The following is a 14,817-nucleotide window of genomic DNA, read 5'->3' on the forward strand; positions in this document are numbered from 1 at the left end:
CTGTTGCAATTTCACTGGCTGTTGTCGAGGTGCGTCCCACTTGTACCAGAGAGGTTAACCTCTTGCTTCTACCTGAGACGCTTGCGTCCCAACTAGAGCTCTGGAAATGCAAATGCGCTACGCTAAATGCTAATAGTATTAGTTAAAACTCAAACGTTCATTAAAATACACATGCAGGGTATCGAATTAAAGCTACACTCGTTGTGAATCCAGGCAACAAGTCAGATTTTTAAAATGCTTTTCGGCGAAAGCATGAGAAGCTATTATCTGATAGCATGCACCAATACACTACAACACAAAAGCCACGCAGGGGACGTAAACAAAATAATTAGCATTTCGGCGTTACACAAACCGCACAATAAAATAGAAAACAGTCCTTACCTTTCACCATCTTCTTTGTTGGCACTCCTAGATGTCCCATAAACACTATTGGGTCTTTATTTCGATTAAATCGGTCCATATAAAGCCAAGATATCGTTATATGTAGACTGTGTGATAAACTAAAAAAACAGCGTTTTCAAAACGTAACGTCATTTTTTAAAATTCAAAAAGTCGACGATAAACTTTCACAAAACACTTCGAAATACGTTTGTAATGCAACTTTAGGTATTAGTAAACGTTAATAAGCGATAAAATTCATCAGGAGGCGATGTAAAGATCATTAGCTGTCCGTCTGGAAAAATGTCCAGCTAGAAACTCAACGAAAATATCCGGTCCTAGACCTGAAGAAATACGGTGCCCTGCATGTGTTTGACCAAGAAAAAACTCGAAGGGAAATGACAAGACTCTAGACACCGTGTGGAAGCTGTAGGTACTGCAACCTCAGTCAATTAATTGTGGTTCACCTTTATCAATGGGATCAAGTAGCGCATGGATATATTTTCCCATTTTCAGTGATCAGTTTTTCCTGTGCTTTTCGATGTAAATGCCGTTCTGGTAAAGCCACAGCAGTGATTTAACCAGTTTTATAAACGTCTGAGTGTTTTCTATCCACACAGACTAAGCAAATGCATATACTATATTCCTGGCATGAGTAGCAGGGCGCTGAAATGTGGCGCGATTTTTAACAGAATGTTCAAAAAAGTAGAGGGTAGAAGGAAGAGGTTAAGGAAGAAGTGAATGTTCCCTTTGTCGGGAGAGGCTCTCTCGTTCTCTCCCTCTTCACGGCTTTGAAAAGAGCAATTGGGAGAAAGTGAGCGAGTGTGAAAGATGGCAGGCAGACGTGGATGATAAAAATGGCCCTGATCTCAGGCATGTAAAGGATGCCAGATGGCTGTGGACAAGTGACTGATCTGGGCAGGGATTCCATCAATCGGTGTTGCGGCCCTCTTCAGGGTGTAAAGTCAGGGCTTGGTTGGGCACTTGCAGGGCTAATGGACCAACTGGGCCCTGGTGATGTCAACTCACAATAAGACACGTTGAGCGACTCTCCTGCCCCTCTCTCCCCTCCCTTTGTAAACAGGTTTTCACTCTCAACCAGGCAGCGCAGCCTGAAATGGAGGCCAGCTCGGGGTAGGAGGGAGGTCTGGGCCGGTGTTTGTTCAGCTACTAATTGCGGTCTCGGCTAGATATAGGCAAAGATAACTATTAGCTGATCCTTTCTCCTCTTATGAATCAGATTTATTAGACAGAAAACAGGGATGCCCAGAGTATCTTCCTATAACAATTACATGCGAGAGAGAGACAGATAATTGTCTGTTCCTCAAGCACACTGTTCAGTTGATGTGAATGTTCGGCCACATATGCAGCCTTCTCTTGCACCACTGAAGGAGCTTTCCAGGTCAAAGTTCGTAGGCTGTGGAGGGCCCCTCCCCCCAACTTTTGTCCCAGACGAAGGCTGTGTCACTGTCAGCGCCATCCAACTCGGCAGCATCACACACACAGGGCCCTATAACATCCACGAAGCGTAGAACGCAGACGGAATCACTGAATCCAGACATTAAAACAGAATTCAACAACATTAATAAATGTATTGAACTTAGTGCCCAACATTATCATAAGACGTGAGCAAAATGCATCAGTGATTTATATTTTCCTTCAACTTTCTGAAGAGGCAACATGGGATTGCCCCTGTCTGTGTGCACATTTGTCTACCACTTTGTTTAGTGATTTATAACATATTTGACAGAATGTAAACTTCCTGCCTCCCACATTGTCTCACTCAGTAACTTTCCATAAACCTAGCTCTTATCCACCCTCCATTGACCCCAATATACACATTCATTACACATGTAAAGTACTCAATAAGTTCTAGTATGGTAACATGAATAAGTGTATTTCAAGCTAGAATCCAACACATGAAAGCTTTTCGTCTGCTTCTTTTTTTCCCCTAACCATGTGACCACTTGACAAGGGAAAATGTATGGAAAACCCCTACTTTTGTTATTGGCTACAAACAGGGCCTAGAGTTCCTCTCTTGCTCTTGCCTTCCTTCTCCACAGATCATTGTCCTTATCTTCCAGTCAGCACATCTTTATCATTCTCTCTTTCAAGGCTCCTGAGTGTCACAGCGGTCTAAGGCACTGCATCTCAGTGCTAGAGGCGTCACCCTGGTTTGAATCCAGGCTGTACATTCAGCACAGGAGGGTAGAGAAGGAAATATAAGCTACAGGGCCCAGACAGTTAATAAGACTATGGCAGTCGGTGGCCATTTTGCATTTTTCTCTCATCAGGTTCTCACAGGGCTCAGCATTCTGAAACTCCTCTGAGATGGAACTCACAGGCACATGTTGGTTGAGAGGACATGGCTGTCTCTGCCCAGAGATATGCTTGTTATTGGGAGTTTATATAGTGTTTTGATTTTTAGCTTTGGAAGTGATTGTATAACTTTTTTTTTTTAGATTACTTCCATGCATTTATTTTGAACCATAATAAGGCCGAGGATATGTGGTTAGTTATGACCTTCCATATCACCACTGTTCTATGATTTCATTACAGGTGGTTTTTACAAGAGGCTGTCACCGTTTTGAATCACAGGATCTCTCTGGCCTGCCTGGCGGTGGGATAAACAATCCTGTTGCCGCAGCCATGGGATATGCTATGAGAGGATAATTACCAGAGTGACTTACAGGAGCAATTATGGTTAAGTCCCTTGCTCAAGAGAATATCAACCATATTTTTTCCCCCCACCTATTCAGCTTGGGGATTCGAACCAGCCAACTTTCGTTTACTGGCCCAGGGCTCTTAAAGGGGTATTTTGGGAATGAGGCCCTTTATGTCCCCAGAGTTCAATGAACAAATAGTAGATACAATTTTTATATCCAATATGAAGGAAGATGGAGGTAATTTTGCAAGCCAATGCTAATTAGCGTTAGCGCAACGGCAAAGTCTATGGGCATCTGCTATCAGGCTGGGACCATTGACTGTGCGAACTTGCTACACCTCTACCACGATACTTACCCGACAGTTGTGCCCCTCAGAGCAGGTCAGTGTGAACAGAATTGTCTCGTTCAGCCCAACACTCCTACAATATAAATGGAAATAGCCAAGCAATGATTTTGAAACAGCTGAAATGTGTATATACATTTTCCTACTATTTGAGACTTGTTTTATTGAGTTTTTACCTGAAATTGTTGTAACAGCCTGTTACATTCTGAAATTGCCGGCTGCACTGAGCCACGTAAACTATGGAAACCCATCACCAAAATAAATGTATGATGTCGAGAGTAGATCTATCAAAAAGGTTATGTTTTAGCATTTTTAACATTATGGGGTGATTTCAGGTCCCAGAGTGGTATGGGGGAATTGTTTTCTTGTGGCCCAGAGTTTTTCCTGATCTGTTGGGTGCTAACTTAACCAACTCCGGACCCTAGTAGGGTAGGACATAGTAGTTAATCAGCTGTAAAAAATAAAATAAAAAAATGCTATGAGCTATGATGGGACCAGATTTGATATCTCGTCAGGTCATATGTCTTTTAACTCCTGGTATAAAACTTCTGACCTTAGGGAGGATGAAAACATTAAAACCCTGTCAAACTGCAGCAACCTTGTACTTGTTCATATGAATTTACACAGACTAAGAGACAAACAATGCTATTGGACAGTAGAACTAATAACCGGCCATGAGCTTGCTTTATGCAGTGTTGCATCATGTTGGCCTTTGCATCTGTAATGAAAGTTATTCATACAGTATTAGTATCACTATTGTGTTGATTTGATTTATTCCAGTCAATAATGTTGGATTAAAAAGGCCTAGGTAGCCACCCGAAATTTGAATATCAACCAAATTTGATCACATTCACATTTTCCCAGATCACAAAAAATGAGCCTATATTAGACTATAAATACATTAGGGCTGACCCTTTTAGTCGACTGGTCAATTCTTTGGTCGATACGCTGTTGTTCGACCGAGATGTCTTTATTTGAGCAGTAGCAAAACAAAAACAAAAAAGAGGTCCACAACCTGAAGAACGGGAGAAGGGCAAGATTACAGCAATATGTAAGTCTTTGAGAGAGGACATGAGTTTTGTGTGTGAATCCATGATAACAATGAAGAATAAATCGGACTATCTCGAGGGACAATCCCGGTGGAACAACATGGTTGTGGACGGAATTGCAAAATCTCCACTTGAGACCTGGACGGAGTCTGAGGACAAAGTGAGGGAAATGATCTCTGTGAACTGAAGATGGACCACAGGAAGATTCAGGTGGAGCGTGCCCACAGGACTGGAAAACCCACCACCGGCCCAGGTGACATGCCCAGGCTGATAGTGGCCAAGTTGCTGAGGTTCATATTAATATGCAGTACCAGACAAAAGTTTGGACACACCTACTCATTCAAGGGTTTTACTTTATTTTTTACTATTTTCTACATTGTAGAATAATAGTGACTACATCACATCTATGAAATAACACATATGGAATCAGGTAGTAACCAAAAAAGTGTTAAAAAAAAGTGTCAAATCAATTAATTTTAGATTCTTCAAAGTAGCCACCCTTTGCCTTAATGACAGCTTTGCCCACTCAACCAGCATTCCCTCAACCAGCTTCACGTGGAATTCTTTTCCAACATTCTTGAAGGAGTTCCCGCATATGCTGATAACTTGTTGGTTGCTTTTCCTTCACTCTGCAGTCCAACATTTCAAACCATCTCAATTGGGTTGAGGTCGGGTGATTGTGGAGGCCAGGTCATCTGATGCAGCACTCCATCACTCTCCGTCTTGGTAAAATAGCCCTTACACAGCCTGGAGGTGTGTTTTGGGTCATTGTCCTACTGTAAAACAAATGATAGTCCCACTCATCGTAAACCCGATGGGAATGGCGTGTTGCTGCAGAATGCTGTGGTAGCCATGCTGGTTAAGTGTGCCTTGAATTCTAAATAAATCACCGACTGTGTCACCTCCATGCTTCACAGTGGGAACCACACATGCAGAATTCATCCGTTCACCTATTCTGTGTCTCAGACCACCCCTCAGTCAGACTGCTCTATCAAATATAAAATCATAGACTTAATTATAATATAATAAACACACAGAAATACGAGCCTTAGGTCATTTAATAAGGTCAAATCTGGAAACTATCATTTCGAAAACAAAACGTTTATTCTTTCAGTGAAATACAGAAACGCTCCGTATTTTATCGAACGGGTGGCATCCATAATTCTAAATATTGCTGTTACATTAAACAACCTTCAATGTTATGTCATAATTCTGTAAATTTCTGGCAAATTAATTATGGTCTTTGTTTGGAAGAAATGGTCTTCACACAGTTCGCAACGAGCCAGGCGGCCCAAACTGCTGCATATACTCTAACTCTGCTTGCACAGAACGCAAGAGAAGTGACACAATTTCCCTAGTTAATCTTGCCTGCTAACATGAATGTCTTTTAACTAAATATGCAGGATTAAAAATATATACTTGTGTATTGATTTTAAGAAAGACAATTGATGTTTATGGTCAGGTACATTGGTGCAACAGTGCTTTTTTTTGCAAATGTGCTTGTTAAATCATCACCCGTTTGGCGAATTAGGCTGTGATTCAATGATAAATTAACAGGCACCGCATTGATTATTTGCAACGCAGGAGAAGCTAGTTAAACTAGTAATATCATCAACCATGTGTAGTTAACTAGTGATTATGTTAGGATTGATTGATTTTGTTTTTTATAAGCTAGCTAGCATTAAACTTATCATGGCTCATTGCTGCACTCGTGGTCAGCCTGCCACGCAGTCTCCTCGTGGAGTGCAATGTAATCGGGCATAATTGGCACCCAAAAATGCAGATTACTGTTTGTTATGAAAACTTTAAATTGTCCCTGATGTAATCGGTCAACCTCTATTACCTAAAACACACATCTTAAGTAAAGGAATGGAATAAGAATATGTACATATAAATGTATGGATGAGCAATGACCAAGCAGCATTGGCAAGATGCAATAATGGTATAAAATACAGTATATACATATGAGATGAGTCATGCAAGATATGTAAACATTATTGAAGTGGCCAATGATTTCAAGTCTGTATGTAGGCAGCAGCCTCACTGTGTGTTAGTGATTGCTGTTTAACAGTCTGATGGCCTTGAGATAGAAGCTATTTTTCAGTTACTCAGTCCAAGCTTTGATGCACCTGTACTGACCTCACCTTCTGGGTGGTAGTGGGGTGAACAGGCAGTGGCTCGGGTGGTTGTTGTCTATGATGATCTTTTTGGCCTTCCTGTGACATCGACTGCTGTAGGTGTCATGGAGCGCAGGTACTTTGCCCCCGGTGGTGCGTTGTGCAGACCGCACCACCCTCTAAAGAGCCCTGCGGTTATGGGCAATGCAGTCGCCGTACCAGGCGTGATGCAGCCCGACAGGATGCTCTCAATTGTGCATCTGTAAAAGTTTGAGATTTTTAGGTGACAAGCCAAGTTTCTTCAGCCTCCTGAGGTTGAAAAGTCGCTGTTGCGCCTTCTTCGCCACACTGTCTGTTTGGGTGGAACATTTCAGTTTGTCAGTGATGTGTACACCGAGGAACTTAACTTTCCACCTTCTCCACTGCTGTCCTGTCGATGAGGATAGGTTGGTGCTCAGTGAGCACTGTTACCGTCAAGTAGGTTTTGCTAGGGCGTTGTGGATGGGTGTAAGCATCTGTTTCTGATTCGTGTGTGTGTGAAAGAGACACACGCACATCTTTCACACACAGAAATGATGGAGAGAGATTGAGGAGGGGAATGAATGAACAGGCTGTGTTTGGCCAGAATAGGAATGTTGCGGGGCAGTGTTAGTTGCAGTATTAGCATTGTGCTAGCTAGTAGTAGGCTCTGAGCAGGCCTGGGGTTAAAAGGGCTTAGAGAGAGGGAGCAGGAGAACGAGAGAGGAGGGAGCGCCTCCTAGGCAGCGAGTGGTGGCCTCACGTATTCTCCCAGTGTGCCTCTGTCTGTTCTGTCTATCGAAGGGTTAACCCTGGGCAGCTCTCCTCCCCGACATGGAGGGGGCCATTGAATGGCTGCGTTCCACGGCCAGCAAACACATTGGTTAAGGGTGAGGGTGGATCTGGGTGGGAGCTGTACTCCGGCATGTACTCTTCCTGGGAGATCAGGAATCTGATTGCCAACACACAGCATGCCGTGGTCACAGCATGTACGCAGCAGCACAGAGAGACACATGGGAGTATGTTGCATTTGTGTGTGTGTGTGTGTGTGTGTGTGTGTTCTCTGCTCAGTGTGAAGAAAAACAAAGAAAATGGCTCTGATCGCAGAGACTGTAGGCTCCAATGTTGGATAAGGCCATAGGTGTTTCAGATTTCAGTTTTTCTCCCTCGTGTTTTTGACCTCCGTCCTTCGCTTGCCCATCTATCCCTCTTTAATTTCCTTCAGCCAGCCTGCTCCCCAACCTTCCCCTTCCCACCCCTCAGATCTCACATTACCCCTTCTCCAGCCCCCTCCTTCTCCCGTCCTCCCTCTCCCGTCCTCTCATTTCAGACAGGCAGTGAGGAGGCCTGCCCCTGCCTCCTCGCTGAGAGGCAGAAGGTCCTTCCTTGTTATTCTGCTGGTAGTAAGCGTGTGATGTCCTCACCGTCGTGTCAACCCTCGAAGGTTGGCTGACTGACTCATTTTAATTCTTCTCCTTTCCCAATAGTTTTTTTCCTCTCAACTGTTGAGGAATAGTGAGCTCAGTCAGCATCATCACCCTTCCCAAAAAAGAAGTGTGTTTGCAGGCCTGTAACATTTTCCGCTAGGGTGAGCACAGCAGCAGATATTTCAGAATTGTGTGTGTGGTCTTGCCCTGAGGAGGAAGAGATGATGACTCCCAACCTGATGTCTGTCTCAATGTGTCCTCACACCATGCTTACAGCGGCTCCAGATAGCCCCACACTGGAACGCACGCACGTATGCACATATACCTCGTCACTTTTTTTAAACAATAAGGTCACGAGACAACTGTTTGAAAAGTGATCTGGACTTTTTCCAGTTTCAGTTGAGGTTGTACAATGATCTAGCCACAAATGACTGCTAGCTTTTGTGTAGAGTCATACTTTCCCTGACATCACCACTGTATTGTATCACTGGAATTAAGCTTATAGTACATTTTTAACCAGGATTTCTGTTTGAAGACATGGGTTAGGCGAATTTGAACGTGTGCAGATAACCATGTGTTATTGTGGTTGTTGTGGTGACTGGACTAGACCTGAGCCACAGGTAATGTTGTGTATCACTTTGTTAAAGTAATGGGCATTAGTAGAATAAACAGGAGGGGGATATAGTCAGTCAGGATGAACTTTGTGGAGTAAAGTGGTATGTTTACTGTCTGACTCCCTCGTGAAGAAAACCTAAAGCAAAGGATCTTTAAGTTGTGTAACTAGCGGAGAGCTGAAAGTCCTGCTTCCATGTTTAGATATGTGGAAGTTGTGATGCAGGTTGTTTTGACACTGTTTATGGACTGGTTGTGTAGTGTCTGAGCCCAGCTGAGGCTGCGGTGGGTTATTTTTGACCATGGCCGGGGACCAGGGAGCTCTGACTGTGAACTAGGTTGTTGTTAGAAAGGGGTCATCCCACCAGGCAGGTGCTATATGCAACTGGGAGAGAGTGAGATACTCTCTGTGGTGTGGTGGTTTTCTCTGGGCCTCTGTCAGGCCAGACAGCTGGATTTCTCATCTGCAAAACTTTAGCCCTGTCCAGCCCCAACCCCATCCCAGCTCAGACCAGGCCTATACCACTTCCCAGTCCAGCCTAGCTTTGTTCAAGCCAGACCAGCTCAATGAGAAGCAGGAATGTGGATGTCCTTTGTGTGGCGATGGCCTAGGAGCGGTCCAAATGTATTGTGACTGTTTTAGGCTTATGGTGGGGTGGTACATTATACTTTTCGTCCCCTCTTTCAGGCCCCTCGCTTTAATGCTGCTGATCAAATACACACTTAAGCTCCTTCAACTCTCCATCCATTGGACTCTCTCATATAACATAGGGCCACTGACATGCACTGTTCACTTAAACAGACACACTGTAGTAGTAAACAAACAGACCTGTAAAAAATAGCAGAATTAGTAATAGATACAACAGAACAGATGACAGCAGCTTCCTCTCCTCCTCATTTGCCAGTTACTTCCTTCTGTGTTGCTCCCTTCTGTTAGCCCGTGGTGTGGTAACGGTCAGGGTGCGTTGGAGGCTCCCTCCCTCCAGAGGGCACTGGCTAGCAGGCAGCCATGCATACAGGACCCTGAGGTTTCCACCCCAGAGCCTGGATCGAGAGCCTGGATCCCAGAGTCAGAAACCTCTAACCTCCCTCCTCAGCACTGCCTCTCATTTTCTCCTCCTTCTCCATTTTTGGGTTTAGTGTTTTGTCCCCACCCCTCCCACTTCCATTCTGTTGTAAAAGAATGCTGTGGTTGTTTGAGTTGGACCCAGGCAGCTCATGTCTCTCCTGCTTGCCAAACACGTGGGACAGACACACAGCTTTTATACAGCAGCCTCTCAAATCCCCTCACATTGTTCCGTCTGGGATGTCTGTCTCCATGGCGGGCCGGTGTCAGCACAGGGAGCAGGTGACTCCCAGCAATGCTGCTGGGCCATTTCCGGTTACCGGTACCGGGAGCCCAGCCTGGACCGGGACCCAGATCCTAACCGCTGTCTGCCTATATCCCCCCAGCGTTACCTAGAAACACAGCAAAGAGATATTCTGGCTCAGAGGTGATCCACCCTGGACTTTGGGAAGGCTGTCTGGAGAGATCCATGGGTGGTTTCCCCCCGGAATAAATTAAATGTAACTGACACAAATTCCACACTTTCGGTTTCTAGCTATTGTTGGCTAGAAGAGCTGTATTGTTCCAATAGTAGGAGTGAGATCAGCTGTATGGCTGAGGTAAACACTGCAATAGTGTAAAAGTTTAGCTAACCATACAACACTATGCACAAGTACCACGCTTAACAATTTTCACTGAAGATTTTACAAAAATGAATTTAGTGGAATTGTGCAGTTGCGAACTTTGGTACCGGAAAGACAGTAAAATCACCATGTTTTTATGCGATCATGTTTAAAAAAAAAAAAGAAGAAAAACTTAAATATCTGCTCCGAATTCAGATTCAAAGACGAAGAAATAATTGGATGTCAGCTATTATTGAACTACAGTAAGTGAAGTGCATTTACACCCCGTAAAGGCATTATGATAACGGAATGACATTTTTACATTTACATTTAAGTCATTTAGCAGACGCTCTTATCCAGAGCGACTTACAAATTGGTGCGTTCACCTTAAGACATCCAGTGGAACAGCCACTTTACAATAGTGCATCTAAATCTTTTAAGGGGGGGGGGTGAGAAGGATTACTTTATCCTATCCTAGGTATTCCTGAAAGAGGTGGGGTTTCAGGTGTCTCCGGAAGGTGGGGATTGACTCCGCTGTCCTGGCGTCGTGAGGGAGTTTGTTCCACCATTGGGGGGCCAGAGCAGCGAACAGTTTTGACTGGGCTGCGCGGGAACTGTACTTCCTCAGTGGTAGGGAGGCGAGCAGGCCAGAGGTGGATGAACGCAGTGCCCTTGTTTTGTTTTTTTTTTGACATAATGAGTCCCTGATCTATACTACACCGAAATGCATAATTATGGATATGAATGTCATTCTCATGTTTCACAAGTTTGGACAACACAGCGTAAGGCAGTACTGCACAGTAGAGTACAGTGCAGTGCAATACAGCAGAGTAGGGTAGAGTTATGTGCAGTATAATTCAGTATAGTACAGTACAATGTACTGTACTATACTCTACTGTACTATACTCACTGTATTGTATTTTACTGTAATGTACTGTGCTATCCAAACTGTTGAAACATACTTCTATGATCGGTTTAGATTTGGTCCAGTCCGGTCCACCTGTGGACGGTATCAAGGCCAGGATGGACTGACCAAATTTCAACTACTTTCGACGTCCGGTGTAGGTCGGTGCTCAGTGGGTGACGATGCTGGCCACAATAAATGGAAAGAAACGGGGCTCATTCGTTGGTGTCAGTAAGAGTTGGGAGAGGTGACATTTAACTGGAGAAAGAGCGAGCAAGGGGGAGGGGTTGTTCAGACGGGCTGTTTTAACTCTTGGTTTGACCACCAGACGACAGAAAGACAAAACATTTATGAGCTGAACATAACAGTATGCGGAGTGGGAGGACAGTAGCAGATAACCCAACTGTAGTTTGTGACTATTATGATTTCCCATTGTGGCCAATTCAGTTGCAGTAATTCCGTTACAGATTTGTTTATTGTTCCGTTACAGGTTGGTCATGGAATTATGAGTTTGTTTATAATTTAAGTGATTCAAACTTTATCAGTAAAATCACTAACTAATTGATCTACCTTTACGTGTTACTTCTGTGAACTTTCATTATCCTCCCTCACGAGCGAGAGAATATATCAAACCTATATGTGTGTTTTTGGTAACGAAATTACAAGGCAGTATTTCTTAAACTTACAGAAGGCAAACAAATTCTCAAACTAAATCTAGTGTTGATATTAGTTGGCAGCGTTCTTTACGTCAACATTGTGTTTTTCTAATACCTTGACTTTTTCGAGAAGACCCATTTATCCAGAAATCAAATCCTTTACTGATGCCAAGTTTCTAACATGGAAAATGGTTGAAGATTTTATCTATGCCTTCATTTCCCAAAAATATAGACTCTTAGCTTTCATGACACACCCTATTTGGAATGCTCCTATGAACTTCACATGTTAGTGCTCATGGGGCCTTTTCGGTGGAAATTCCCATATACAGTTCAAGTCGGAAGTTTACAAACACTTAGGTTGGAGTTATTAAAACTTGTTTTTCAACCACTCCACATAATGACACTCGTTATGTTTAGAGAAAAAGGGGGAGGCTTGCAAGCCGAAGAACACCATCCCAACCGTGAAGCACGGGGGTGGCAGCGTCAGGACGGACTGGTGCACTTCACAAAGCTTGGTTGCAAATTAGTCTTCCAAATGGACAATGACCCTAAGCATACTTCCAAAATTGTGGCAAAATGGCTCAAGGACAAGGTATTGGAGTGGCAATCACAAAGCCCTGACCTCAATCCCCAAGACAATTTGTGGGCAGAACTGAAAAAGCATGTGTGAGCAAGGAGGCCTACAAACCTGACTCGGTTACACCAGCTCTGTCAGGAGGAATGGGCCAAAATTCACCCAAATTATTGTGGGAAGCTGGTGGAAACCCGAAACGTTTGACCCAAGTTAAGAAATTTAAAGGCAATGCTACCAAATACTTAATGAGTGTATGTAAACTTCTGACCCATTTGGAATGTGATGAAAGAAATAAAAGCTGAAATAAATCATTCTCTCTACTATTATTCTGACATTTCACATTCTTAAAATAAACTGTTGATCCTAACTGACCTAGGATGGGGAATTTTTACTAGGATTAAATGTCAGGAATTGTGAAAAACTGAGTTTAAATATATTTGGCTACGGTGTATGTAAACTTCTGACTTCAATTGTATATAGTGTGACTTTCTTTTGACGCAGTTTACTCTCCGTTAGTCAGCACCTCTGCAATCATTTGGGTGTGAGTCAACTCATTTGGGGGGATGCTTTTTACTCAGGGAGACCGGGTAATATATTTGATCCAGATGTTAGTGATATCTACAGTCTGAGCCGATTCAAGACTGAATTCAGACAGCCCCCTGTATTGAGTTTGAACTCTAACCATCATCCCTCTCGCTCTCCCTCCCCCACTCATTCTCCCTCCACAGTGTGTCCCTCCACCTGTAAGCATCGGGCCTGTACCCAGCATGGCCACTGCTGCCACGACCAGTGCCTGGGAGGCTGCTTGGAGGCAGGCAAAGCCAGCAGCTGTGTGGCCTGCCAGAACCTCCAGCACCAGGACACCTGTGTGGACCACTGTCCCCAGGGATACTACATCTTCAAGGGCTGGCGCTGCGTCTCTCTCTCCTTCTGCCAGGACCTTCACAACCAGTGCAAGAATGGAAAGAGCAGCGACTGCCATGAGTACGTCATCCACAACAAAGCCTGCATCCCAGAGTGCCCCTCAGGGTACACCACCATCAACTCTACCGCGTAAGTCTTAGATCTATAACATGACAGCCGTTTACTAAGGGTTTAACGATTCACCAACACGCATCAGTCCCCTGTTTACATGTTTGAGATATGAGTACATCGGTCCCCTGTTTACATATTTGAGATATGAGTACATCGGTCGGCGGGACTCAAAACCCATCCAATTGTAGAATGTATTGGTCAGGAAATCGGTCCAAACGTTACGAATTGCCAGTTCAAAATGTTTTTGCTCAATTTACTATATCTTCCCGGCCTCCCGAGTGGCACAGCAGGGTAAGGTGTCACTACAGTCTCCCGGTCACAGCTGACTTCGGTCACCAGCTGGACAGTGTTTCCTCCGACATATTGGTGTGGCTGGCTAACGGGTTAAGCGAGCAGTGTGGCTTGGCAGGGTCGTGTTTCGGAGGATGCATGGCTCTCGACCTTCGCCTCTCCCGAGTCCGTAGGGGAGTTGCAGCGATGGGACAAGACTGTAACTACGAATTGGATACCACGAAATTAGGGAGAAAATGGGTTTTTTACTATACCTCTGAGATAATACTGAGTCCTCTCCTTCTGTGTTGAACTTAGCATGTAATTGTGTTGAGTCATTGATCTACAAGTCATTCTGCATTCAATATTAGTAGCCTAGTCAAAGCCTGCCAAGCCACACTGCTCGCTTAACCTTCCGGCGCCGACAGAGATGGCCGCCTCGCTTCGCGTTCCTAGGAAACTATGCAGTTTTTTGTTATTTCTTACATTAGTACCCCAGGTCATCTTAGGTTTCATTACATACAGTCGAGAAGAACTACTGAATATAAGATCAGCGTCAACTCACCATCAGTACGACCAAGAATATGATTTTCGCGAAGCGGATCCTGTGTTCTGCCTTTCAACCAGGACAACGGAATGGATCCCATGCGGCGACCCAAAAAAACGACTCCGTAAAAGAGGGAAACGAGGCGGTCTTCTGGTCAGACTCTGGAGACGGGCACATCGTGCGCCACTCCCTAGCATTCTTCTCGCCAATGTCCAGTCTCTTGACAACAAGGTTGATGAAATCCGAGCAAGGGTAGCATTCCAGAGGGACATCAGAGACTAACGTTCTTTGCTTCACGGAAACATGGCTCACTGGAGAGACGCTATCTGAGGCGGTGCAGCCAGCGGGTTTCTCCACGCATCGCACCGACAGAAACAAACATCTTACTGGTAAGAAGAGGGGCGTATGCCTTAAGGCTAACGAGACGTGGTGTGATCAAAGAAACATACAGAAACTCAAATCCTTCTGTTCACCTGATTTAGAATTCCTCACAATCAAATGTCGACCGCATTATCTACCAAGAGAATTCTCTTCGATTATAATCACAGCCGTA

At 44.3% G+C, this 14,817-nt stretch overlaps 1 protein-coding gene across 1 annotated transcript in view; it reads left to right on the plus strand.

Moving 5' to 3' along the window:
* Positions 1 to 14,817, plus strand: part of LOC115145273 (insulin receptor-like) — a 127,948-nt gene that overhangs the window by 83,383 nt on the left and 29,748 nt on the right. Inside the window, exon 3 of the mRNA XM_029686714.2 lies at positions 13,141 to 13,465. Within this exon, the coding sequence (XP_029542574.1) occupies positions 13,141 to 13,465 (325 nt within the window). The remainder of the gene's footprint in view (positions 1 to 13,140; positions 13,466 to 14,817) is intronic.

The sequence above is a fragment of the Oncorhynchus nerka genome, linkage group LG17 (assembly GCF_034236695.1).
Source record: "Oncorhynchus nerka isolate Pitt River linkage group LG17, Oner_Uvic_2.0, whole genome shotgun sequence".
Taxonomy (NCBI): domain Eukaryota; kingdom Metazoa; phylum Chordata; class Actinopteri; order Salmoniformes; family Salmonidae; genus Oncorhynchus; species Oncorhynchus nerka.